The sequence below is a fragment of the Protomyctophum parallelum genome (genome assembly GCF_964188405.1).
Source record: "Protomyctophum parallelum genome assembly, chromosome: 6".
In the NCBI taxonomy this organism is placed as follows: Eukaryota; Metazoa; Chordata; class Actinopteri; order Myctophiformes; family Myctophidae; genus Protomyctophum; species Protomyctophum parallelum.
Genome location: NC_139701.1, coordinates 25681836 through 25707737, shown reverse-complemented (window position 1 = coordinate 25707737; position 25902 = coordinate 25681836). Strand labels below are relative to the sequence as shown.

Here is a 25902-nt window from a genome sequence, read left to right as displayed (position 1 = left end):
CACAATAACCAATACATTTAAGAAGATTAGTCATCAAATTGAACAATATGGCTTAATATACCATTTATTCCTGTTATTAATTTTGCACACAAGGCTAAACTATTTTAAATTAACTAAAAATATAAAAGATAATAAAAATAATAATTAATTATTTTTATTTTTATTTAATATTGGTATAATTTAAATTATACCAATATTCCTGTTGTTAAATAAATTACCTAAACAGGGCAACAGGTACCCCACTCCGTCCTTAGACACCAAGCCTCGGGCCAATCAGGCGCTTCGTCTTTGAACAGAGGCATTGGCTCCACCAATCGCGTGCGGCCTTGCAGACTTTGTTTTGACTACATTGGTGTAACCATATGTCTATGGATGTAACATGGTTAGACCGTTAGGTTGGATATACAAATCAAGTCACCACGCTCTCACACTAACTATAGGTGAGTTTATTATCTTCATTGATTTAATCAATCACATCTTTGATAAGCCGTCACCCGTAATTCATTGCAATATTGTAACTAACAAGCGGCCATTCATGTTATTGAGGTACATTGTGTGAAGTGTGTTAGCCGGGGTTAGCCTTCATATAGCCTCCTCAAGCTAATGAGCTTTACTTAACTAACTTATGTGTGATTTTTTTTTACTCATGGCACAAAGCTGTCGCTTGCCGAGCAGAACACACAGCTCGAACAATCTGAAGATCAGCAATTTGTCCCCGAGCGACACAAGGGCCAGTCAAGGTGGGTTGAGGATAAAATATGCTAATAGCAGTGATAGAACAAGAAGTACTCACATTTTGTCATCAATACCCACTGTCTGTCACAACAAGTACAAGTTGGGTATCCAAAATGTAGTAATCTACGCGAGTAAGAGTACAAAAGTATTGGTGCCAAAATGTACTTACAGTACCATTGCCAAAGGTAAAAGTACTAATTGTGCAGAATGTCTCATTTCACTCTCAAGTTTTCAAATAAAAAAGCTTTAGAAAATAGCAGATTACAAGCACACAACACACCGCAAATTAAGTGACGCATTGTGAGCTTGTAGATCGGCTATTTTCAAATTGCCAATATATAGGTCTGGTCTGGTAACTCTGGTCTGGTCTGGTCTGAACTGATTCAATAATAATCAAATAATCAAAAAGTAACACGTTTTTAAATAATTGTAGTGGAGTAAATGTACAATATTGCCATTGAGATGTAGTGGAGTTTAAGTTAAAGTATTGCAAATTGGAAGTACTCCAGCAAAGTAAAAAATACCTCAACATTGTGCTTTTTTACTCTTAGTTTAAAGTAATAGATGAGCTCTGGAGTCTTCATTGTGTTTTAGAATCAGGATCATCTTTATTGTCACATGATCACAGGTTTAGTGGATGTAAAGAAGAGGGTGAAATAGATTTTTCGTTCATGCTCCATCCTTTGTAGGAAAGATGACAAGAGTTACCGTGTGGGGGTCCCCAGGGGGTCCCTCTACTGTACTGTATTATACTATCACTGTACTGTACTGCCACACCCGAAATCATCATATATATATATTGTTAAAGGGGCTTAAATTGATAACATTATAATCATGACTTAAGACACATCTTACAACTCTCGTTCTAAAATAATTGAACAAATCTATGGTGGCCTGCCGCCTGTGCTGTACTATTGCAACTGCCATTTAGCGGTGGATGAATTAATATGTGTGTAATAAGCCCTAACCACACCAAAGGGTCACCATGCAACTCTTTGGGTCCAAACGGTTGCAAGGAGTTAACGCTAAAACCGTCTCGACCCTTTGGTGTGGTCTTCAAGAATCATACGCATTCCGTAAACTAAGAACCTAACAGTGGAATATCTATATAAAGAAACTACAGTATGCGTATACACTACTATAGAGTGCTATACTATGTCTACAAAATGCTATCTAAGGTCGCCTTCACACCAGAAAGCTTTACTGCTTAAGGAAACATAAAAAACACTGTCGTGCACAGAATATTCAGTCCGTCTGTGCGTAAACATGGAGTGTTGTCACTGCTGCTCTGTGTGGGGAGGGAGTGGGAACTTTCTTCATGTCGATAAACTTGCAAACGGAGGTCGGATTCATTTTGTGCTGCTGTCTGTGCTGTGCCTCCACATGCCCAAAAGAACAGTGCGTGCACGCACACGCGCACGTGTGCACACAAGAGTGAGAGAGAGAGACGTCTAGTCCCCGACACACCCTAATTTTACTTAAACTAGTACTCGAAGTATTATTTTAACACCATAGATTTCACTGTGTAGTTTATGAATGGAACACATTGATGAAGTTCCCTGCTGCGTTTCCAATTGCTGCGAATGGCACAGTGTGAAGGCAAACCGCAGCAAATTAAATAGGCAAGAATCCCAACTTCTCTGCCCGATGCCCATTCGCATCGAGTCTAGCGAAGTATTGGGTGCGAATGCGACCTAATTTACATACGCCGTGGCCTGTAAGGTTGTCGAGGCTAGGGCAAGTGCTACGGGCTAAGATGGAGTCTGACTTGAGGTGGGTTAAATAGATTTACTAAAATGCATTTATCTCAGATTCTTGGTTACAACATAATTTTTTACTTTACAGTACACAGCCTTTGTTTACTTCCTGTTCACGTCTCGGGACCCGTCGGCCTTCATAATAAGGGTCTTTACTGAAAAGACTGTGGCAGTGGGCGGAATAATTTATTCATCAATTACCTGGCAGGGAATGTTAAGGAAGAGGCCCAATTTCTTTCCAATATGGCTGTTGCATAGAACTTACCCATTTGTCAATAAACATTTCAGTCAACTGCTCAATTGTGTTCTCCTCATGGGGCTGTTCCATTGTTTCCCCCGTACAGGAAATGCCTCAGACCAGTAAGTCGATGAGTTTGTCCGGAGGATCCACGGGGCAGGTGGCTGCACCGGACCAAGGGGAGCCTCCACCGCCACCTCCAGCAGAGCCCAGGGCTCTGGAGCTGGCAGCGGGGGAGGACAGGGAACCAGAGAAGGTCTCGGAGCAGGAGGAGGACCTGGGCGACCCAGAAATGATCAAGTCACCCAGTGACCCCAAGAAGTACAGGTGAGACTAGTTACTAAGTGGTTTTTTCTAGTTACTAGTGTGTTTTCTGTAGCTAAAACAGTGTTTTTAAGGATGGTGTGTTTTCTGTAGCTAAAAACAGTGTTTTTAAGGATGGTGGTGTGTTTTCTGTAGCTAGAAACAGTGTTTTAAGGATGGTGGTGTGTTTTCTGTAGCTAAAAACAGTGTTTTAAGGATGGTGGTGTATTTTCTGTAGCTAAAAACAGTGTTTTAAGGATGGTGGTGTGTTTTCTGTAGCTAAAAAAGTGTTTTAAGGATGGTGGTGTGTTTTCTGTAGCTAAAAACAGTGTGTTAAGGATGGGTTGGGCGTTGGGGGTCCCAACCCACAGGTTGAGAAAACCCTGTACTAGGAATCCAAACACATTTGGCGAATACCAGGTCTCCCTCTCCTGACCGAGAGAGGCAACTACAATAATGTCCAATCTACCATAATCATACATCTTTTAGTGTCTAGTCTCACGACTCTCACTGCTTCAAGTAACTTTGTTCCCAACCAGTAGGTGTTCAGTATGTGTCCTACCAGGGTCTTATTGTAGGGAGACAACCTCCAATCACTGCACATGTACTAGTTATTGTAAGGGATAATGTCAGGCAGGTAATTGTTGGGAGATAATTCACAGATGCGAAGCGGACACCATAGAGATGTATTAGATGTATTAGTTATGTATGTTACATAACAAGATGAACATATTTAATTTGCTAAATATATTATTTTGCTAGCTTTAGTTATAATAATAATTTATTATTCTGCTTTCTACATGAATATAACCACATTATAACCATATCAAATTAAATGGGAGTTAAATGCTGCAATTTGTAAAAATGGCAAAATACTCCTAACGTCGTTGAAGTGGGACTCATAAAATGTCCCTGGGACTCTTCTAAAAGACCATCCCTGCATCCTGGGACTCATTACATTGAAAACCTATTTACGTGCATACTGCAGATACATTGAGCTGCCCAACGGCCTCAGAGCGCTCCTCATCTCGGACTTCAGCGCTGCGGACGCAAAGGAACGAAGGAGGGAGGAGGAGACTGAGAAGGAAGCAGGAAGGGAACAGGAAGAGGCGGGGCCTAGAGAGGAAGAGGAGGGAGAAAGTGAGGAAGAGGAGGAGAGCGAGGAAGAGGAGAAGACCAGAGGAAGCTCTGAGAAACAGGTTGGTTACATATCGGGTGTATGCATTATGATCAGTTGATCACTAGAGCCTCGGCCATGTAGTGCAAGGGTCTTGAAGTGTTTTCAGACCAAGGACCCCTTAGTTAAGAGAGGGATGAGGCAGGGACCCCCACTACATATGGCTTGTTTCCATTTTGTACTCAATTCATCAAAACATTTAATGATAGACACATACAATACTATGCTATAAAATCATATACACGAGTAGAAGATCCGAAGTGCTCTTTTAGAGTGGTTTTGTTAGAATAAGGAAGAATTCACAATTATGACTTGGTAGGGCATTCCATATTTCTGTGGCATAGCAGGAGAATGAATGTAACCCCCTTGTTTGGTACCACAAGAGCAGCACGAGAGGTACTCTCATCTCATAGGAACCAACCAATTATATCCAACCAACAGAAGTACTTCTGGGTACTTCAAAACACCACTGAGCAACTTCCATTGAAATGAATAGCTGGGGGCGGGGCTGTCCGCTCTCTAGTTTATATATAACTCTATGAGGTAGACGGGTACATGGGTGTCAATGAGGTGTAGTGTATCTTGTTGACCATGCCCTAGAGTCTAGACCTGTGGAGGAGGTGCAAGCCCATTTAAAACAAAGCATCTGCAAAACATTGGTTGCGCCCACCCTGGGCAAGACCTAAGCTGAAAAGACTATCAGCGGAAGTGATTTCAGATACAGCCATGGACCACAGTACCCATGGATCACGAAAACAAATGAATATGACTGTGTGTGTGTGTGTGTGTGTGTGTGTGTGTGTGTGTGTGTGTGTGTGTGTGTGTGTGTGTGTGTGTGTGTGTGTGTGTGTGTGTGTGTGTGTGTGTGTGTGTGTGTGTGTGTGTGTGTGTGTGTGTGTGTGTGTGTGTGCAGTCTGCAGCAGCGTTGTGCATCGACGTTGGAAGCTTCAGTGACCCTGATGACCTGCCTGGCCTCGCCCACTTTCTGGAACACAGTGAGTCCTCTCTCCGTCTCACACTCTCCCACCCTGTTATTCACTGTGACGTCTCCATCTCTTCCACTCCGTTATTCACTGTGACGTCTCCATCTCTTCCACTCTGTTATTCACTGTGACGTCTCCATCTCTTCCACTCTGTTATTCACTGTGGCGTCTCCATCTCTTCTACTCTGTTATTCACTGTGACGTCTCCATCTCTTCCACTCCGTTATTCACTGTGACGTCTCCATCTCTTCCACTCTGTTATTCACTGTGACGTCTCCATCTCTTCCACCCTGTTATTCACTGTGACGTCTCCATCTCTCCCACTCTGTTATTCACTGTGACGTCTCCATCGTTTCCACTCTGTTATTCACTGTGGCGTCTCCATCTCTTCCACCCTGTTATTCACTGTGACGGCTCCATCTCTTCCACTCTGTTATTCACTGTGGCGTCTCCATCGCTTCCACTCTGTTATTCACTGTGACGTCTCCATCTCTTCCACTCTGTTATTCACTGTGACGTCTCCATCGCTTCCACTCTGTTATTCACTGTGACGTCTCCATCTCTTCCACTCTGTTATTCACTGTGACGTCTCCATCTCTTCCACTCTGTTATTCACTGTGACGTCTCCATCTCCATCTTCCACTCTGTTATTCACCGTGACGTCTCCATCTCTTCCACCCTGTTATTCACTGTGACGTCTCCATCGCTTCCACCCTGTTATTCACTGTGACGTCTCCATCTCTTCCACCCTGTTATTCACTGTGACGTCTCCATCGCTTCCACCCTGTTATTCACTGTGACGTCTCCATCTCTTCCACTCTGTTATTCACTGTGACGTCTCCATCTCTTCCACCCTGTTATTCACTGTGACGTCTCCATCTCTTCCACTCTGTTATTCACTGTGACGTCTCCATCTCTTCCACCCTGTTATTCACTGTGACGTCTCCATCTCTTCTACTGTTATTCACTGTGGCGTCTCCATCTCTTCCACCCTGTTATTCACTGTGACGTCTCCATCTCTTCTACTGTTATTCACTGTGACGTCTCCATCTATTCCACTCCGTTATTCACTGTGACGTCTCCATCTCTTCCACTCTGTTATTCACTGTGACGTCTCCATCTCTTCCACCCTGTTATTCACTGTGACGTCTCCATCTCTTCCACTCTGTTATTCACTGACGTCTCCATCTCTTCCACCCTGTTATTCACTGTGACGTCTCCATCTCTTCTACTGTTATTCACTGTGACGTCTCCATCTCTTCCACTCCGTTATTCACTGTGACGTCTCCATCTCTTCTACTCTGTTATTCACCGTGACGTCTCCATCGCTTCCACCCTGTTATTCACTGTGACGTCTCCATCTCTTCCACTCTGTTATTCACTGTGACGTCTCCATCTCTTCCACCCTGTTATTCACTGTGACATCTCCATCTCTTCCACCCTGTTATTCACTGTGACGTCTCTCCATCTCTTCCACTCTGTTATTCACTGTGACGTCTCCATCTCTTCCACCTTGTTATTCACTGTGACGTCTCCATCTCCATCTTCCACCCTGTTATTCACTGTGGCGTCTCCATCTCTTCCACCCTGTTATTCACTGTGACGTCTCCATCGCTCCCACCCTGTTATTCACTGTGACGTCTCCATCTCTTCCACTCTGTTATTCACTGTGACGTCTCCATCTCTTCCACCCTGTTATTCACTGTGACATCTCCATCTCTTCCACTCTGTTATTCACTGTGCCGTCTCCATCTCTTCCACTCCGTTATTCACTGTGACGTCTCCATCTCTTCCACTCTGTTATTCACTGTGACGTCTCCATCTCTTCCACTCTGTTATTCACTGTGACGTCTCCATCTCTTCCACCCTGTTATTCACTGTGATGTCTCCATCTCTTCCACTCTGTTATTCACTGTGACGTCTCCATCTCCATCTTCCACTCTCTTATACACTGTGACGTCTCCATCTCTTCCACCCTGTTATTCACTGTGACGTCTCCATCTCTTCCACCCTGTTATTCACTGTGACGTCTCCATCTCTTCCACTCTGTTATTCACTGTGACGTCTCCATCTCTTCCACTCTGTTATTCACTGTGACGTCTCCATCTCTTCCACCCTGTTATTCACTGTGACGTCTCCATCTCCATCTTCCACTCTCTTATACACTGTGACGTCTCCATCGCTTCCACCCTGTTATTCACTGTGGCGTCTCCATCTCTTCCACTCTGTTATTCACTGTGACGTCTCCATCTCTTCCACTCTCTTATTCACTGTGACGTCTCCATCTCTTCCACCCTGTTATTCACTGTGACGTCTCCATCTCTTCCACTCTGTTATTCACTGTGACGTCTCCATCTCTTCCACTCTCTTATTCACTGTGACGTCTCCATCTCTTCCACCCTGTTATTCACTGTGACGTCTCCATCTCTTCCACTCCGTTATTCACTGTGACGTCTCCATCTCTTCCACTCTCTTATTCACTGTGACGTCTCCATCTCTTCCACCCTGTTATTCACTGTGACGTCTCCATCTCTTCCACTCTGTTATTCACTGTGACGTCTCCATCTCTTCCACCCTGTTATTCACTGTGACGTCTCCATCTCTTCTACTGTTATTCACCGTGACGTCTCCATCGCTTCCACTCTCTTATACACTGTGACGTCTCCATCTCTTCTACTCTGTTATTCACTGTGACGTCTCCATCTCTTCCACTCCGTTATTCACTGTGACGTCTCCATCTCTTCCACTCTCTTATACACTGTGACGTCTCCATCTCTTCTACTCAGTTTTTCACTGTGACGTCTCCATCTCTCCCACTCTGTTATTCACTGTGACGTCTCCATCTCTCCCACTCTGTTATTCACTGACGTCTCCATCTCTCCCACTCTGTTATTCACTGTGACGTCTCCATCTCTCCCACTCTGTTATTCACTGTGACGTCTCCATCTCTTCCACTCTGTTATTCACTGTGACGTCTCCATCTCTCCCACTCTGTTATTCACTGTGACGTCTCCATCTCTTCTACTCTGTTATTCACTGTGACGTCTCCATCTCTTCCACTCTGTTATTCACTGTGACGTCTCCATCTCTCCCACTCTGTTATTCACTGTGACGTCTCCATCTCTTCCACTCTGTTATTCACTGTGACGTCTCCATCTCTCCCACTCTGTTATTCACTGTGACGTCTCCATCTCTCCCACTCTGTTATTCACTGTGACGTCTCCATCTCTTCCACTCTGTTATTCACTGTGACGTCTCCATCTCTTCCACTCCGTTATTCACTGTGACGTCTCCATCTCTTCTACTCTGTTATTCACTGTGACGTCTCCATCTCTTCCACTCTCTTATATAGCCTGGTTAATAAACCAGACTAATATCGCACGGATCCGCGGGATATTAGTCTGGGGAGGCTCAGCTTGGATTTCATTTTCAGGGAAACATTTTCTCTTTGACGCAATTGGTCAGAGCTACTGTCAGTCAAAGGTCTCAAGCATTGAACGTCACTGTACCAAAGCCCGCCCATATTGCATACCGTGTCCATATTGGAGGCCACATTCTCTGGAGTAGGAAATGGGCGTAAAATTGAGCCTCTCCAGACCGAAATCCGCCGGTAGGCAATTTTTTTTTGCCAACGGCTGATTCGGTCTGGTTTATTAACCAGGCTATCTCTTATACACCGTGACGCAGCAAGACACTGTCATGTTTTTAGATAGGTCTGCTACATTGTAATATTGTTGTACAGCAGAGCATAAATTAAGCTCAGTGATTCTCAAACATATTTTTTCTTCTCCAACATGAACAGATCGTGTCTGTTTTATTTGCTATGGTGTTTATGGGCAGTGAGCAGTGTGTGTTTTGTTACAGTGGTGTTTATGGGCAGTGAGAAGTATCCAGCAGAGAATGGATTCGATGCGTTCCTGAAGAAGCATGGAGGGAGTGACAACGCCTCCACAGACTGTGAGAGAACCATCTTCCAGTTTGACGTCCAGAGGAAGTATTTCCACGACGCACTCGACAGGTGAGTGGAGTCTTCATTTCGGCGACTAAAACTGAGATGATTTTTTTTCTTCGTCCACTACCTTTTTTCAGATGAAAACTAAATGCCAGATAAACATATTTCCATTCTGGTTGTACTACAGAGGCCATTCCTTCAAGATGCAATTTACGCATTCTCAGGAAGAGAATAATATAATTAGTACAATTTGGGGGGGACATTGAAGCTAGTGGACAGGACATGGTAAATGGTGCATTCTTTTATAAAGGCGCTTTACATAGATTGTGCATTACATTCACCCATTCATACACCGATTGCGGCGGAAGCCATGCAAGGTACCAACCAGCAAATCAGGAGCAATTTGGGGTTCAGTCTCTTGCCCAAGGACACTTCGACATGTAGACAGGAGGAGCCGGGATTCGAACCGCCGATCCATGGATCATTGGACGACCTGCTCTACCTCCTGAGCCAGTCGCCCCATCTTGCATCAGAGGCACTTTATCTGTAATTTGGGGATTTAGCATTGTGTAAGAGGCGTTCCCCCATAAAATGCTATCTTGTGCCCCAGCCTAAATCCATAAACACCTCCGCTACCTGTTACATTATGCATATGTGTGGTTTGGGTGTTACAATAATGTAACCAATCACTGTGCCACAATCCATTACCCATTATGCCCAGTGATATCTTGCCTTACACTATGGCCCATGGAAGAGCAACGCGTTGCTGCCTTGGAATACATTTATATTTGTGTTCTGTAGCTCCTCTATCTATCATCCACTCCATGACCAATACAGTCTCACTTGCAATGAAGCAGGGACTTCGTGCACTGCTCACCCATTGAGATGCATGTTAAATGATGGGATTTCTCTATTTAAATAATCGATCATTTCAGTACCAAGAGCATGAAAATGTCTTCTAAATCTAGTCAACCAGGCCTGCAGTAGGCTATGCACTAGACAAATGTCCATGACAATATTTAAATAAACTAGAAATACGAGGAAATTACAGAGGGAGAAACGGTATCCAACATCAACTTTAATGACCGCCCGACAGGAGTTTTCATGTTGCAAAGTAAGACTATGGTCATTAGTATTATTGCCATCACCTGGGTGGGTCAGTCGTGTAACGTTCCCGACATTAAGCTGTGTATGTGTTCAACAACACAGCCATGCAAAAAAACATTGACAGCTATGAGGTGACAAAAGCTTGTCTTGCATAGCAACGGTTGCTAAACTATTTGGATTGGCATTTGACAATCGCTTTTTGGGGTGGGGTTTAGCGAAGGGCTAATTATATAAACACAATGGACACAAGGAATTGACACTGATTATAGGAAAATGACAATCACAGAGATTTGTGGAGAATTAAGATAGAACGAGACCTGAGCTGTGAATGTTCTGCAACATTGTGCGTCGAGGCAGCCCCAACTCAGGAGAGCCTTCTATCAAACGGAATTCACATTGCGGGTGGTTTGAGGAGGCGCTTTCCGTTGTCCTAAACCTGTTTGGGCAAGATAGCAATTATAGGGAAAGCGCATCAACACGCCTACAGACACACTTCCACCCGCAAATAAAGGTGTCGGCATAATGTATAGTGGGTAGTGTGGCCGCACGATACCGTTTACAGATAGTGGAAGCTCCTAAATGCGTAATTCACGGATTGTGGTTAATGCTGGCGGGTAAGGCATGGCATACGATAGAGCGCCTGGTCTTATTGTGTCATAGTTAGTGTTTTACATATGGTTGTGTGCGTGTGTGTGGTACTATAGGTGGGCCCAGTTCTTCATTTGTCCTCTGATGATCGAAGACGCCATCGACAGAGAGGTGGAGGCCGTGGACAGTGGTCAGTACCGCAGCCTTCTCATCACTGATTGGGCGTTTCACCCACCAATGTGGTTTCCTTGTTCATGCTGGCCAATATCATATACTATCGCATACTCTGTGTTTATTCTCATGTTCTTTGTCTGCCTCTCTAAACCCCTCCTACCTGTTCACCTCTCTCTCTCTCTCTCTCTCTCGCTCCCCCTCGTTCAGAGTACCAGTTGGCGAGACCGTCTGACTCCCATCGTAAGGAGATGTTGTTTGGGAGCCTGGCGAAGCCTGGACACCCCATGGGCAAGTTCTGCTGGGGTGAGAGAGAGACACACACACACACACACACACACACACACACACACACACACACACACACACACACACACACACACACACACACACACACACACACACACTTAATTACATACATACAGTATTAATAATACTTAGACAATGCATAGTGATATAAAGAAATGAGGTGAGTGCCAGGGAATTTGAGGAGGTGAATGTTAGGGGGTGAGGTGTACTGTAGTTTGAAGAGGTGAGTGCTAGGGGGTGAAGGGAAGTTTGAAGAGGTGGGTGCATGCTATTGGGTGAAGTGACAATTGATTACGGTGATCAGCTGCGTCCGGTTTCCCCTCATAACACTCCAGTAGTGATCCGGTAGAAAAAAACTGAATAAACCGGAAATGGAAGATCCACTGGCTTATGCTTTCTATGGGGACACAGCTTCTTGGAATGTAAATATATTGGATTCTTCTTTTTAGACCAAAAAACAAGCTTGGTTTGCGGCTGATTTATCTAAATTATAGTATTTTGCTTACAAAAAGTATGTTTTGGGTGCATTAAATGACAATCGCAAGACATTACATTACATAGCAGATTTTTACTTCCTGACTCATCGGTTTCCGGCCAAAACAGCTTTCAAGTTAAAATATCTTTACACATTTCTGCTAAGCAGCAAGCTATACAGTACATGCTCAGATCACAACACTCACGCCGTTTCATGTCATCTCCCAGGAAACGCCCAGACATTAAAAAACGAACCCAAAGAGAACGGCATCAACACCTACCAGAGGCTCCGTGACTTCTGGAAGAGATACTACTCCGCCCACTACATGACTCTGGCCGTGCAGTCCAAAGGTAGCTCATGGAAAGAATGTTACATTGAAGATATAGGATGATTCTTCTTTCTTTCTTTCTTTCTTTCTTTCTTTCTTTCTTTCTTTCTTTCTTTCTTTCTTTCTTTCTTCAAACACTTTCCCTCCCAGTCACGAGTTATATGAGTTAATTGATGTAGAACAGCTTCCCTCCTGTTCACGATAGCATTTTCATTGTTTAATTCGTGTTTTAAGACTTAAGTGGTTTCCATCGGACAGAGTGGGATAGGTGACGCGTTCAGATGACGTCACCGGTAAATGTTCGGTGCACTGGCTTGCAAAGACTTCTGGGAAACTGAGGCGCAATGCAAACGCTATGGGAGTCCAGGCACCGCCCGTGCTTCTAACTCTGGGAGTCCAGGCACCGCCCGAGTCCAGGCACCGCCCGTGCTTCCAACTCTATGGGAGTCCAGGCACCGCCCGTGCTTCCCTCTTCCTGGCTGCTTCTTGTTGTCGCACGGCGGATCATTTTTTCAACACCATTACAAACGATCACACCATCTTAACATTGAGTGCCGCCTGGTGGACAAAATTGGTGGTGCTGGGTGTCTAGTTATAGTTACAGTTATACTCGTCCTACGGCTTAAAGTGAATTTTCGTGAACGATAACGGCTGGGTGCTTCTTCAAAGGATAGTGAAAAACTAGGCAGTCAACAGGCGATTGAGATTAATTAATCTCGCAGTCAAACTGTTTAAGTAAAATGCCCTTACTCTCCTTCGGGGGAAAGTTGGATGCTTGGTTATTTTTCCAGTGTTTGCCTGCTGTACCCTTCTTTTACGGTGTGTTCTAATTTAATGACCTCAAAACCTGAGGCTGTGTTGGGTAGTATGGATACCTCCCAGCAGGCTCATGCTTTGTGTTTGTTTTCTCCTCCAGAGACTCTGGACACCCTGGAGAAATGGGTCAGAGAAATCTTCATTAAAGTTCCCAACAAGTAAGCTTATAACACTCAGCACACACACACACACACAAGCACGCACGTGCGCACAGTATATAAATGTGTGTGTGTGTGTGTGTGTGTGTGTGTGTGTGTGTTGTTTCCAGCGGTGAACCACGGCCAGACTTTCATCAGCTACAACAACCGTTTGAAACTCCAGCCTTCAACAAACTGTACCGAGGTCAGTTATTAACATCTACAGGTCTGAAACCCGATGCATACTTGGTTATGTGATCGTTCATGAAAACAGTGAGACAGATTCCAGGCATCCTCGCCTCATCACCTAATTTTCACGTGTGCGTGCGTTTCAGTGGTCCCTGTGAGGAAGGTTCATGCACTAACCATCACCTGGGCCGTTCCCCCTCAGGGAAAACACTACAGGTGAGTGCAACATACTGCTGTGTGTGTGTGTGTATACTTACTATACTGTAGTGTGTATTAAGTGTAACTGTGTGGTATGGTCCTCAGGTTTAAACCACTGCACTACATCTCCTGTGTGTATTAAGTGTAACTGTGTGGTATGGTCCTCAGTGTTAAACCACTGCACTACATCTCCTGTGTGTATTAAGTTTAACTGTGTGGTATGGTCCTCAGGTTTAAACCACTGCACTACATCTCCTGTGTGTATTAAGTGTAACTGTGTGGTATGGTCCTCAGGTTTAAACCACTGCACTACATCTCCTGTGTGTATTAAGTGTAACTGTGTGGTATGGTCCTCAGTGTTAAACCACTGCACTACATCTCCTGTGTGTATTAAGTGTAACTGTGTGGTATGGTCCTCAGATTTAAACCACTGCACTACATCTCCTGTGTGTATTAAGTTTAACTGTGTGGTATGGTCCTCAGATTTAAACCACTGCACTACATCTCCTGTGTGTATTAAGTGTAACTGTGTGGTATGGTCCTCAGGTTTAAACCACTGCACTACATCTCCTGTGTGTATTTAGTGTAACTGTGTGGTATGGTCCTCAGGTTTAAACCACTGCACTACATCTCCTGTGTGTATTTAGTGTAACTGTGTGGTATGGTCCTCAGGTTTAAACCACTGCACTACATCTCCTGTGTGTATTAAGTGTAACTGTGTGGTATGGTCCTCAGTGTTAAACCACTGCACTACATCTCCTGTGTGTATTAAGTGTAACTGTGGTACGGTCCTCAGTGTTAAACCACTGCACTGTAGGGCTGCACGATATGGACAAAAATTCATATCACGATATATATGGCAGATATCTCTATCGATACGATACGATATAATATATATCACGATATATATGGCAGATATCTCGATATCGATACGATACGATATATCGTGCAGCAACATATTTTCTTATTGGGCGTGGCTAGCGATTCAGGGCTGGATCCAGGCTACAACAGGACAGAGGGACAAACGGAGTGATGGTTTATTTTCCGAGGGGCACAGGCTAAAACAGAGGGCTGGCTTTAGAAGTGGACGATATATCGATATGTCGACGATATATCTATATCGCGATACCGTTGCCTTTTTGCGATACTGATATTGTGCATGTTCATACCTCGATACCGATACGATAACGATATATTGTGCAGCCCTACTGCACTGTATTAAGTGTAACTGTGTGGTATTGTCCTCAGGGTTAAACCACTGCACTACATCTCCTGGCTGATTGGCCACGAGGGCACCGGAAGCATCCTATCACTGCTCAGGAAGAAGTGAGTGACAGTCTAGACGGTTTATACAATATTTCTAAATGTACTCAAATAAAAAGGAGTGAACCCAGTCAACCCACACGCTGTGTGGAACTTTCCAACCACATTGACAGTAAAGTATCTTTTTGCAAGTGCCACACAGTGTGTGTTATTGCCCTTTTTTATAAGTGGATTTTCATATTATCCTATGCACCTGACGCTAACGATGTTCAGGTGTGCCTTTAGTCAAGTATGTGTGTGTGTGTGTGTGTGTGTGTGTGTGTGTGTCTGTGTGTGTCTGTGTGTGCAGGTGTTGGGCTCTGGCTCTGTTTGGAGGGAACAGTGAGACAGGTTTTGACCAGAACGCCACCTACTCCATTTTCTCCATCAGCATCACACTCACCAATGAGGGTTATCACAACTTCTATGAGGTACGCACGCACAGACAGACAGACAGACAGACAGACAGACACACTCACCTCAACTTTTATTCACACACAAACTCAGCAAGCTTAATTTAAAGGTATATTCAGTGATTTCACTTAATTCAAATATCACTTATTATTTTGTTTTGTTGTGATAATCCTCCCTACTATAGAGTGTGCTGGCCATATAAGGAGTTCCTCCCTGTCCCCAGTTAACCCCTGGGGGTCAAAAAACCTTAGGTTTCGTTTTTGACTCTCTATCCTGATTGGACGAAAGGCTGGGTCCCACAGCCAAAAACGAAACCTAAGGTTTTTTGAGTGAAATCACTGAATATACCTTTAAGCATCAAACCATATACATACTTATTGACCATATGACTTTTCTCCTCCTTTCAGGTGATTCATTTAGTGTTTCAATATCTAAAGATGCTTCAGATTATGGGTCCACAGCAGAGGTGAGCACGCACGCACACATACGCACGCACACACATAGATACGGTAAATAAATGAATAAAGGCACTGACTAAGTCCTTTCTGTTTGTTTAGGATCTATGAGGAGATTCAGAACATTGAGGCTAATGAGTTCCACTACCAGGAACAGGTACTTCACAAACCACCATCATTGAACCAGCTAGCACTGTATGGCTGGTTTCTCTACCATTGAACCACCTACACCTAGCACTGTATGGCTGGTTGGTCTACCATTGAACCACCTACCTATCACTCTAGACATAGCACTTGATTTTGTCGATTCAATCTTTTTATTACCTTTTTGTAAGTTTGTAGATTTTCAACATGCAAACAAGTGTAAAATCAGTCATTACGAGCCATCATGGCATGCCAAAATATTATTTTGTCCACAAAATAGACTAATAGGTGGGCCATCTGAATATCCACTCTGATTCCACAGCTTCTAAAAATAGCACTACAACACTTTAGGACTATATCGGCGCTGTACTGGTAGAAACCTTGTATGTCCAAAACCATTACTTTTCAGGCAATAGAGAAAAATAACCTGTGTTCCAATAGATCTAATGTAGTTATTACCGGTATTTAGTCACAAGTTAATACTTTTCATTGATACAATTTCATATGTATTAAAACCCCACAAGACACAAGTCACACTTAACCGCTACCCACCTGGTGTGTTTATTTAAAATATTTGAGTATGATACAAGGTTTCAGCCCAACAGGTATAATGTGACTATTAGGAAATAGTAACCATTATGTCAAGGCACTGTGGAGGACAGTTTTGCCAGATATCAGTGTGTCTTGTATGGGTGTCTATGGTTGTGTGTATTAACTGTATGTGCTGTTGTGTAACTGCAGACGGACCCTATAGAGTATGTGGAGAACATCTGTGAAAACATGCAGCTGTTTCCTAAAGAGGACTTCCTGACTGGAGACCAGCTAATGTTTGACTACAACTCCCAGGTGGGTCAACAATGTTATGACTGTGGTTATCAAGAACAGTTAAAAAGACTGGCCCTAGTACATAACTAGAAGTGTCTACGCCACGCAAAAAATACAAAATGAAACATTGGTGTTACACGAAAAACTGTGACCCATAACATTATGTAATGGCAGTCTGCGCCGCAAAAACATTTGCGGCGCGATGATAGAGGGTATACAATTCAATGTTGGGGCGTGGAGGCACGCGGAGCACCGCCGTGTCTGTTGATAGATCCCCAGCAGTGTTAGCCTAGCGCAATGCTATGGAAGAGGGGGGGGGGCGTGGAATTAATGAAAATGTATTTATGATGACACTGAATGTATTCACTACTGTGTGTGTGCGTGCGTGCGTCTGTAGGTTATCTCAGCAGCTTTGGCCCTGCTGACTCCAGAAAGGGCCAATCTGTTGCTGTTGTCCCCAGAACACGAGGGCCAGTGTCCCCTCAGAGAGCGCTGGTTTGGGACCAGCTACAGCATGGAAGGTACTGAGAGCTGAGCACTGAGCAGGTCATCTGGTCTTTGTCCCTGCATTTGGGTCACGAGGCCCCTGGGGTCCTCAGACGCAATGAGCCAGTCAACTAGCGGGGCAGAAATGGAAGAATTTAAAGAATAAGACAAGCATGAGAGAAAGAGATGAGATGAGGCTGAAGGAGTTTTGGTATTAGAGTCTATTTGTTAGGTAACTGTGTGTGTGCGTGTGCGTGTGCGCCAGATATCTCAGAGGACTGGATGCAGCGGTGGAGACAAGACTTCGATGTGAACCCTAAACTCCACCTCCCGGCAGAGAACAAGTTTATAGGTATGAAGACATATTCATAGTTCATACATAACATTACCCATTTAGGCCTGAGTCTGATTCTAAGAAAGCCGTCTAAATCCTAACCGTTTTCTGAAAAACATGTTGCTATAAATCGCTGCTGTCAGGCATTAACCTCTTATCTACATATTCAAACCTCTAATATAGTTTTGTGCGCTGTAGTACAGTTGAATGATCTATTTGAATCCTGAAAAGTATATGAGGTTTCCACCCAACAGAGACGATATCATTAAGACATTTGTCAGATGCTCTTATGCAGAGTAACTTACAAAGTGTAAGATCAGAATTTAATGTCATGATCTAGTCAACAAACAACTGGGTAAATGATCGTGTACATAGACTGCAAGGAGAACAATGAAGATATTAAACAAATAATATTTTCCCTAACCCTAATATTTTAGCTGTTCTATTATGAACTAGCCTGATATTAAAGACTCATGAAGACTCATTTTCCCTTTGATTATAACATTAACATGATGGTTAAAATACAGTAATGTTCCCTCAGCTTAGGGTTAGCCTTGAGGTTCGGGTTAGTGCTTGTGTTGTGGGAACATACGTACATGTATGTATGTATGTATGCTCCCATTGACATCCTTCCATACAGATCAGTCAGTCAGCATTTACTCTGTGATTTGTACAGCCACGGATTTCGCCCTGAAGCCTTCAGACTGTCCAGACACTGAGGTTCCTGTCAAGATCGTCAACAACGACCGAGGATGTCTGTGGTACAAGAAAGACAACAAGTTCAAGATCCCTAAAGGTAGGTCATTATACACACACACACACGCTCATGGATTAAAGTTCTCAGTAGCCACGACCGATTTCAGTCATTTAGATTCCATAAAAGTCTTCTATGGAAGCATGTTGTTCAGGAAAAAAAATATATACCCGTAATTTCTTCCCATGCTTTGAACCCTGCGGCCTATACAACAGTGCAACAGTACACGTCGTTCTCGCTCTGCTTTGTGTCGGCTGCGGTCTTTCACTGTACCGTACCGTACCGTCCAATAATCTCTACAACCTCTGGCTTGTTCTTCAGGCTTTGTTCGCTTCAACCTGCTGTCGCCCGTCATCCAGAAGAGTCCAGAGAAGTAAGTTATACTCCAGTGTACACACCGAACACACAACAAGTGCTAAGCATCGTAGCAGTCAGCAGGGGGTAATATACACAGAACATGTTGTCAGTCAGTCTGGCGTTATTTGAACTGTAATCTTTCTCAGCCTGGTGTTGTTTGACATCTTCATAAACATCCTGGCTCACAACCTGGCAGAGCCGGCCTATGAGGCAGATGTGGCACAGCTGGAGTACAAGCTGATCGCAGGAGAACACGGTCTGGTCATCAGAGTGAAGGGATTCAACCACAAACTACCTGTAAGAAACACACACACGCACACCACCAGAGCATGTGAGCGACCATGAAATCCGCTCTTCGCATTCGACGGCTTTTGTTCCACTCGTTCATTCGCTCGTGTTGATCCCCCCCCCCCCCACGCCGCTCTCCGCTCGCTCAGCGCTCACCTTCATTTGCACAACGGGCACTCCGCGATCCGCTCATATAAGCCTGAAAATTAGGGGGGGGGGGCGAAAAAAGGAAAATGCTGTTTTCCTGAAATTGTCTAATTAAACACATCGTCATTATTGCCTGAAGGCCTTCATAGCATAAACATTTATGAGTTTAAAAAGTGTTACCGGTGAATGGCGATTAAACATGTTCTTCTGTTTGTAATCTAAACACTGTGACACGTTTAAAAACACGTTCACTAGCTTTCCCACTTTAACTAACAGGCGATTGATATCATCATGCTCGTTAACTGCGTCTGATAGCTAACTGAAGCAGATGAATTGGGCATCGCAGGTGTAAACTTGACACGGTTAAGTACTGGTTTACCATAGACTCTACATTAATAGTAACCGCATCCACTTGGTTTTGCGAGAGCACAGGTTCCTCCTCCGCAATTTCCTCCTCTTCATCCACCACCACTTCATCATCATCATCTTTCTCATCGTTCCAATTTTTCAGCATACTTTCATACTTAAATGTGGTAAATGCGCTCTGTCTGCACACACTAAATCCAAGCGTTTAGGTTCTTAACGTGTGCCGTGTGCACTGAGCGGCAGTTCTCGCTCCGGAAGCCATTCTGACCCATTTTAAAACCCGCTCAGCGCTCAAAATCCACCCGCGCCACTCACATGCTCTGCACACCACACACACCCACAAACACACACATGCACATATTTTTAACCCAAACCGTAAAGTCTGAGTTACAAGCCCAACACAGCAAAGCTCATGACATGAGCAGATATACAAGTTCACAACTTGGATCTGAACTTAGATCTGCTGTTTTTGAATAAATCAAGCATAACTCTGAACCCTAACCCATGAACACAGCCTGTAATGTAAAAACCTGAATCTTATCCTAATCCTAATTGTAAGTCTTAACTCAAAACACTTTCTTAACCATAAAACAACCACGTTGTACACACACGCAGAAATTCAAAACTGTATCCTTACAGTATAAGCCGTTAGTACCAATGCCATTGGGAGCACAGGGAGAACATACAAACTCCACACAGAAAGACCCTTTCGCCAACCCCACCTAGGGTATGGGTGCTGATTACGCGGAGGAGAGAACTTGCGGCGGGAATCAAACCTGTGACCTTCTAGTTGTGAGGCTACAGCGCTACCGTGCTTTATCCATACAGTAAACTGTGTGATTGTTTCAGCTGCTGCTGAAGCTGATCGTGGACCACCTGGCCGACTTCACGGCGGACCCTGGAGTGTTCACCATGTTCTCTGAGCAGCTGAAGAAAACCTACTTCAACATCCTCATCAAACCAGAGCGACTGGGCAAGTGAGTTACAGTATGATGCCATCTACATCTACATCTAAGTATTTCATTTGCATTTATTATTCAAAATCAAAACATGAGCCTCTTTATTGTGATACGTATGACTATCTATCGCGTATCACTATATTGTGATACGATATAGTGAACTCTCACTGTGAGCCACCTCACTGGGGTCTTCTACATTTCAAACACCGTTGCTGAGTTCATTACATTTCTTGTCAAAACAGACAATGTCATATACAGCTGTGTACAATTACATAATTAGCCAAGTGCCTTGCTCAGTAGCACATGGTGAATGGTAAAACTTCTCCCTCTCTTCCTTTCCTTCATCTCTCTTTCTCCCGTCTCCTCACTCTTCTCACTCCCTCTCTATCCTTCTGCTCTCTCTCTCTCCCCTTCTCTCTCTCTCTCAGAGATGTCCGTCTGTTGGTGTTAGAGCACTGCAGGTGGTCAGTCATTCAGAAGTACCAGGCCATCATGAAGGGTCTGACTGTAGACCATTTGCTCGGCTTCGTTAACAGCCTGAAGGCTGAGATGTACACAGAGGGGCTGGTTCAAGGAAACTTCACCAGTGCGGTGAGTACACAGTACACACACACACACACACACACACATGCATGCACGCGCACACACACACACACACACACACACACACACACACACACACACACACACACACACTCCTTTTTCAGACTTTATTTGAATTTTTCTCTGCTGTCTGTTAATTTCATGTTTGTGTCTTTCAGGAGTCAGTAGAGTTTCTACAGTATTTCATAGAGTAAGTATTTCATTATCTTTGGATCATACTGTATAAATTGTAAATAGTAATTATATCATCATCAAACATGCCCTCACCTTGTGACCAGAGATGTCCCCAAATTATGATTACTACATTTATGTTTCACTAGTCCATTCAGTTTGCTAGTAAATAAATATTCATTATGTTCTGGGAGTTGTCTTGTTTTATTTGTCTGTAGTTTTAGACCATTAATATTGGCACTTAATATTTCCAAATAATACACATCAGGGAGGTCAGGGAGTGAGCTGGTTCAGTGGAGAGCTGGCCTCAAAAGAATAGCATGTTTCTCCTCACTGTCAGGTGAACAGAAACGGACTAGTGACTTAATGTGTGTCCGTGGGGACTAACCAGCAGGCCTCGGCCGTAACAAGGGGACGTGGGATGGGAATTGTCATAATGACTAAATTGTGGGAAGAGAGAGAAAGGATCACTCCATCTAGCCAAACAGAGTATTTTACTGAAACTTGAGAGGTACAGAGCTTCTGTCATACACATGTCAGAGATGGAATTAGACACTAAAATCTACATAATTATGATTCTATTATTTTTCATAACTTTTTAAGTTGTTTAACTTTAATGTTGTATAGATTGTGTTTTTTTGTCAACAAAAGTTTTTCACATACAGCTCATTTGTGCTGTTTTCCTCCTGGTTGCAGTAAACTGCAGTACCAGCCTCTGTCAGTAGAGGTCCCTGTGACGTTCCGAGTGGTGGAGCTGCCTCAGAAACATCACATGTGTAAAGTCAAGTCCCTCAACAAGGGAGACGCCAACTCTGAGGTCACCGTGTACTACCAGGTACAGATGATTAGTACTAATGCAGTGGTACTCAAACTGTGGGTCGAGACCATAGACTGTAAAAAAATATGGACAAAGCGTTCTCCGGGTCTGATATGGACGTAAAATGAAGCCTGTCAGTCCATGAATTGTAAATCGCCATCTTTCTAGATCCCTTTGGGCCCAGCTGAGCCATTGGCTGGCCCAGACAACGAGGCGGGACTTCCCCCCTTCTTCTTCGTTGGTTTTTATTTTGACTCGAGTGGGTGGTGGATCCCGTTCATAGACTGTAACGGTAGCCACGCCCCTCAGAACATACGCAACTTTATGATCATTGTTTTAATAAATGGGACCATAATTTTCCCAAAAGAATATTAGAAATGAGACTTTAAACTAATGACTGGAATGTTTATTAAGGTAATACAGTCTAGGTGAAGTTGGGCCCAAATACATGGATCTCTATGGAGCTATGGGGTTTTTTGAGCCCAATGACAGCGCCACAACAGGCCATTATATGAATTTTCAGGAAATCCCGATTTCCTTAGTGGCTTCACAAAATATCTGTCTGACTGCCCCCCTGGTCGAGACCCCCAAATGATTTGGGGGGAGGGTCACCAGATTATTAGCTTGTGCAATGTCCAACATTGTTTTCTGACTCAACAACAGTAAACTATCCAGCCTACACTGACTTTTAAAGCGTACTTTTTAAAACTGTTTTTAATATTTAATATCATATTGTCTATGTCCCTCAAAGTTATTTTTAATGGTTTGAGCCTCAATCAGCCTCTGATATAACCAGTCCTTGTCATTTCTTTCTGGACTTTGAAAGCAGTTTTGGCGGCGTGCTGATATGCAGATTATTTAATATTTGAGTCATTATAATTATAATACTGATGCTACATAAAACCAGGCTTGTTTCCATTCCATGCCAGTTTGGAAAATCAACAATGGTGGACATAAACACTGGAAATGCAAATTTGGAACTGAAGACTGCAAAAACAAAAACACAAAAGAAATTGAAAAAGTTGAATTTGATGTTATAGGTCCTTTAAGACCTTTTTAAAACGTCTACTCTAAACTGAAAAAAGAAATAATAATAATATTAATAATAATAATAAATTAATGAATAAATGAATTAAAGGTGATCTAGGTCGGTGTTGGGCCTGCTTCAGACAGAAAACTTTCAGGCTTGGACCCCCGTTAGGCTCAACTGTCCAGGCCCAATGAAAGCTCTGTGATAGACTCATTAGACTGACTGACTTATATGTGTGTTCTGTAATTAATCTCACGTACGTGTGTGTGTGTGTGTTGCAGTCAGGACTGAAGAATCTGAGGGAACACACTCTGATGGAGCTGTTGGTGGTGAGTAACTTTACTCCCAGTAAAATTTATTATGTTAAAGTTACTTTACTCCAATTATAACTCCCATTATAAGGTATTATGTAGGCCTACTTTACTCCCATTATAAGGTATTATGTAGGCCTACTTTACTCTCTTTTTCTCTCTCTCTCTCTAGATGCATATGGAGGAACCATGTTTTGACTTCCTAAGGACCAAGGAGACTCTGGGGTCAGTATTCTATTCTCTCTTCTCTCTGTCATGAACATGTTATAATAACCACAGTTGATATTAATATTACTGATGGCGTGACTATACTTGAATAATTAACAAGTTATAACTTTGTCTGTTGTTGTGAATATCGTAATACAATGATCTGCAACCAATATGTACAATATATATTTTTAAAGAATTTAAAATAAAACGGGGAGAACAGCAGAATAGTGATATCCACGTGTAGGCTTTCACACAGTGAGTCATCTCTCATAAAAAGGAAAGGAAGTGAAACTGCATGACTCTCATAGTACGTGGCACATTTAACCACATTAACGATGCAATGCCATTTCCTTTGTAGTGTTGGAGCATGCTCATTGAAAATGACACACTGTGTGTCATCCAGGACTTAAAATAAATAAAATATAAAACATGTAGGCCTAATTGAGTGCTCCACCTCTGTGTCCCGCAGGTACCAGGTGTACCCTGCCTGTCGCAACACCTCCGGCGTGCTGGGCTTCTCCGTCACCGTGGAAACACAGGCCACCAAGTTCAAGTGAGTGAACCCCCCGTGAACAACATGTACTGTATGTGATGCAACACAGACAGCAGATTTTTTTAAAGGAACCATGCACTTTGTACTTGGACCTGATGCTAAGAGGTTTTTCTATGATTGTTTCTCCTGTACAGTATACATGTAACAGCTTTGTGTTTTCTTGGTTTTTACTCATGTTTCTTTTACTATGGAGACGATATTGATGATAAAAGATCTCCCCGCACACTGCCACTTGCCTACGCATCTGCTTTTAAACTTACCTGGGTGTGCGGAAGTTCTTTTACCATGTAGGAATGAGTCAATACACCTAGGGGGTCCTCAAAGTTACTACAGGGGACCACCAAATCTTTGTCATTGTGTGATAGGATATTGTTTTTTTACATTTATCACCTAAACCCTAGCATCCCTGTTCTGAGGAGAACTTTAGTCAAAATTATCAGATCTACAAGCTTTGTTGTGAGCTTGTAGATCAGATGTTAACAGTTGTACTGCGGAATTAATTACATCGCAATGCCACGTTCACTGCCTGGATTTCAGTAACCTTTGAAGAACCATCGCACCGACGTCATCGTTCCTTTTTATGAGAATCCGCTTTAAAATGGTGTAATCGATTGGTGTAGTGTTGAAAAATAACCCAAAGTGGGGATCACAACAACAGAGCAGAGGAGGAATGCTGCGCGCCACAGCCACCATTGGAATGCATTGGGCCTCCATTTTTCCCAGAACCCTTTCCTTTGCATGCCAGTGCGCCGGATGTTTTTCCAATGACATCATCAAAACGCGTCACCTATCCCACTCTTTCCGATGGAAACCCTGTACGTCTTAAAACGTATTAAAAACACAAATGAAACGATGACAACGTAACTCGTTATTGGGAGGGAAGCTGTTCTACAATCAATTAACTTGTGTAACTCGTGAATGGGGGGGAAAGTGTTCATAGAAAGGTATATAAATATAATATGAGAAGTATGTGTATAATATGAAGGTGAAGTGTTGCTGTTGTCCAACCTGGTTTGTCTGTGTGTGTATGTGTCTCAGTACAGACAGACTTTAAACGTGTGTATCTATGTGTGTTTTTGCGTGTCTCTGTGTCTCAGTACGGACTTCGTGGAAGACAAGGTTGAAGAGTTCCTGGTGAACTTCGGAGAGAAGATGGTTAACCTGAGTGACGAGGCCTTCAGGTGTGTGTGCGGATGTGCGCACATGCGTACATGTCTGTGTGTGTGCGTGCGTGGGTGTGTCTGTGCGTGCATGTCTGTGTGTGTGGCGTGAGTGTGGGTGTGTGTCTGTCTGTGCGTGTGCGTGCGGTGCATCTCACTGACACTATTCTCTACTTTTCATTCCAGTACGCTGAGTCGCTGACTGACATTTCAATTATTCATAGAAATCCCTCTTTTCTTCCATTCATTGCTTCCTTTTGCTTTTCATGTCTTGGTTTTTAAAAGATTGTATTCTTAATCAGAAATATAGCTACTGATCCCGGTCAGAACTTCTTTATTGTAGTAGGATGTGTAAGGTTTGTGACTCATTAAGTTGTAGAGTTGTGAGTGTGGTGTTCTGGCTCCAAAACTGTGGAATGCACTTCCCATTGCAGTCAGAACTGCAGCATCACTCCCAATCTTCCGCCGTAGTCTGAAAACCCACCTTTTCAGATTCCATCATGGCCCATAGCACTTATCCTACCCCCTTAGATAGCATTTCGGTAGACTTAGATAGCATTTGATACAGACTTCTAGCATGTTATGTAGACAGCACTATAATTGCATTGTATGTAGTCATAGCACGTCATAGTACATATGTATAGCATAGTAGTATAGATGTATAGTTTATATGTATAGCTTCATTATATAGATATTCCACTGTTACTTTCTTAGCTTACGCATGTTTCTTGATAAATGTTTTTATGTGATGTA

General features: G+C 43.3%; 1 protein-coding gene across 3 annotated transcripts in view; it reads left to right on the top strand.

Annotated features, from left to right (window-relative positions):
- The first annotated feature begins 344 nt into the window (after positions 1 to 344).
- Positions 345 to 25902, top strand: part of LOC310860437 (nardilysin-like) — a 30678-nt gene continuing 5120 nt past the window's right edge. The window contains exons 1-30 of one of the 3 annotated variants that reach the window (XM_083767338.1): positions 345 to 440; positions 658 to 740; positions 2837 to 3057; positions 4022 to 4232; positions 5124 to 5205; positions 9058 to 9211; positions 10957 to 11030; positions 11222 to 11317; positions 12023 to 12145; positions 13040 to 13097; positions 13208 to 13281; positions 13412 to 13481; positions 14712 to 14789; positions 15076 to 15196; positions 15587 to 15645; positions 15737 to 15791; positions 16520 to 16624; positions 17001 to 17124; positions 17355 to 17441; positions 18100 to 18219; positions 18499 to 18550; positions 18681 to 18831; positions 20185 to 20312; positions 20723 to 20885; positions 21056 to 21087; positions 21765 to 21903; positions 23197 to 23244; positions 23399 to 23451; positions 23906 to 23989; positions 25087 to 25170. In XM_083767338.1, coding sequence (XP_083623464.1) covers positions 2840 to 3057; positions 4022 to 4232; positions 5124 to 5205; positions 9058 to 9211; positions 10957 to 11030; positions 11222 to 11317; positions 12023 to 12145; positions 13040 to 13097; positions 13208 to 13281; positions 13412 to 13481; positions 14712 to 14789; positions 15076 to 15196; positions 15587 to 15645; positions 15737 to 15791; positions 16520 to 16624; positions 17001 to 17124; positions 17355 to 17441; positions 18100 to 18219; positions 18499 to 18550; positions 18681 to 18831; positions 20185 to 20312; positions 20723 to 20885; positions 21056 to 21087; positions 21765 to 21903; positions 23197 to 23244; positions 23399 to 23451; positions 23906 to 23989; positions 25087 to 25170 — 2843 coding nt within the window. In that variant the 5' untranslated portion in view covers positions 345 to 440; positions 658 to 740; positions 2837 to 2839. Of the gene's footprint in view, positions 445 to 657; positions 741 to 2836; positions 3058 to 4021; positions 4233 to 5123; positions 5206 to 9057; positions 9212 to 10956; positions 11031 to 11221; positions 11318 to 12022; positions 12146 to 13039; positions 13098 to 13207; positions 13282 to 13411; positions 13482 to 14711; positions 14790 to 15075; positions 15197 to 15586; positions 15646 to 15736; positions 15792 to 16519; positions 16625 to 17000; positions 17125 to 17354; positions 17442 to 18099; positions 18220 to 18498; positions 18551 to 18680; positions 18832 to 20184; positions 20313 to 20722; positions 20886 to 21055; positions 21088 to 21764; positions 21904 to 23196; positions 23245 to 23398; positions 23452 to 23905; positions 23990 to 25086; positions 25171 to 25902 lie in introns of all 3 variants that reach the window. The other 2 variants (XM_083767339.1, XM_083767340.1) reach the window with 2 other exon arrangements.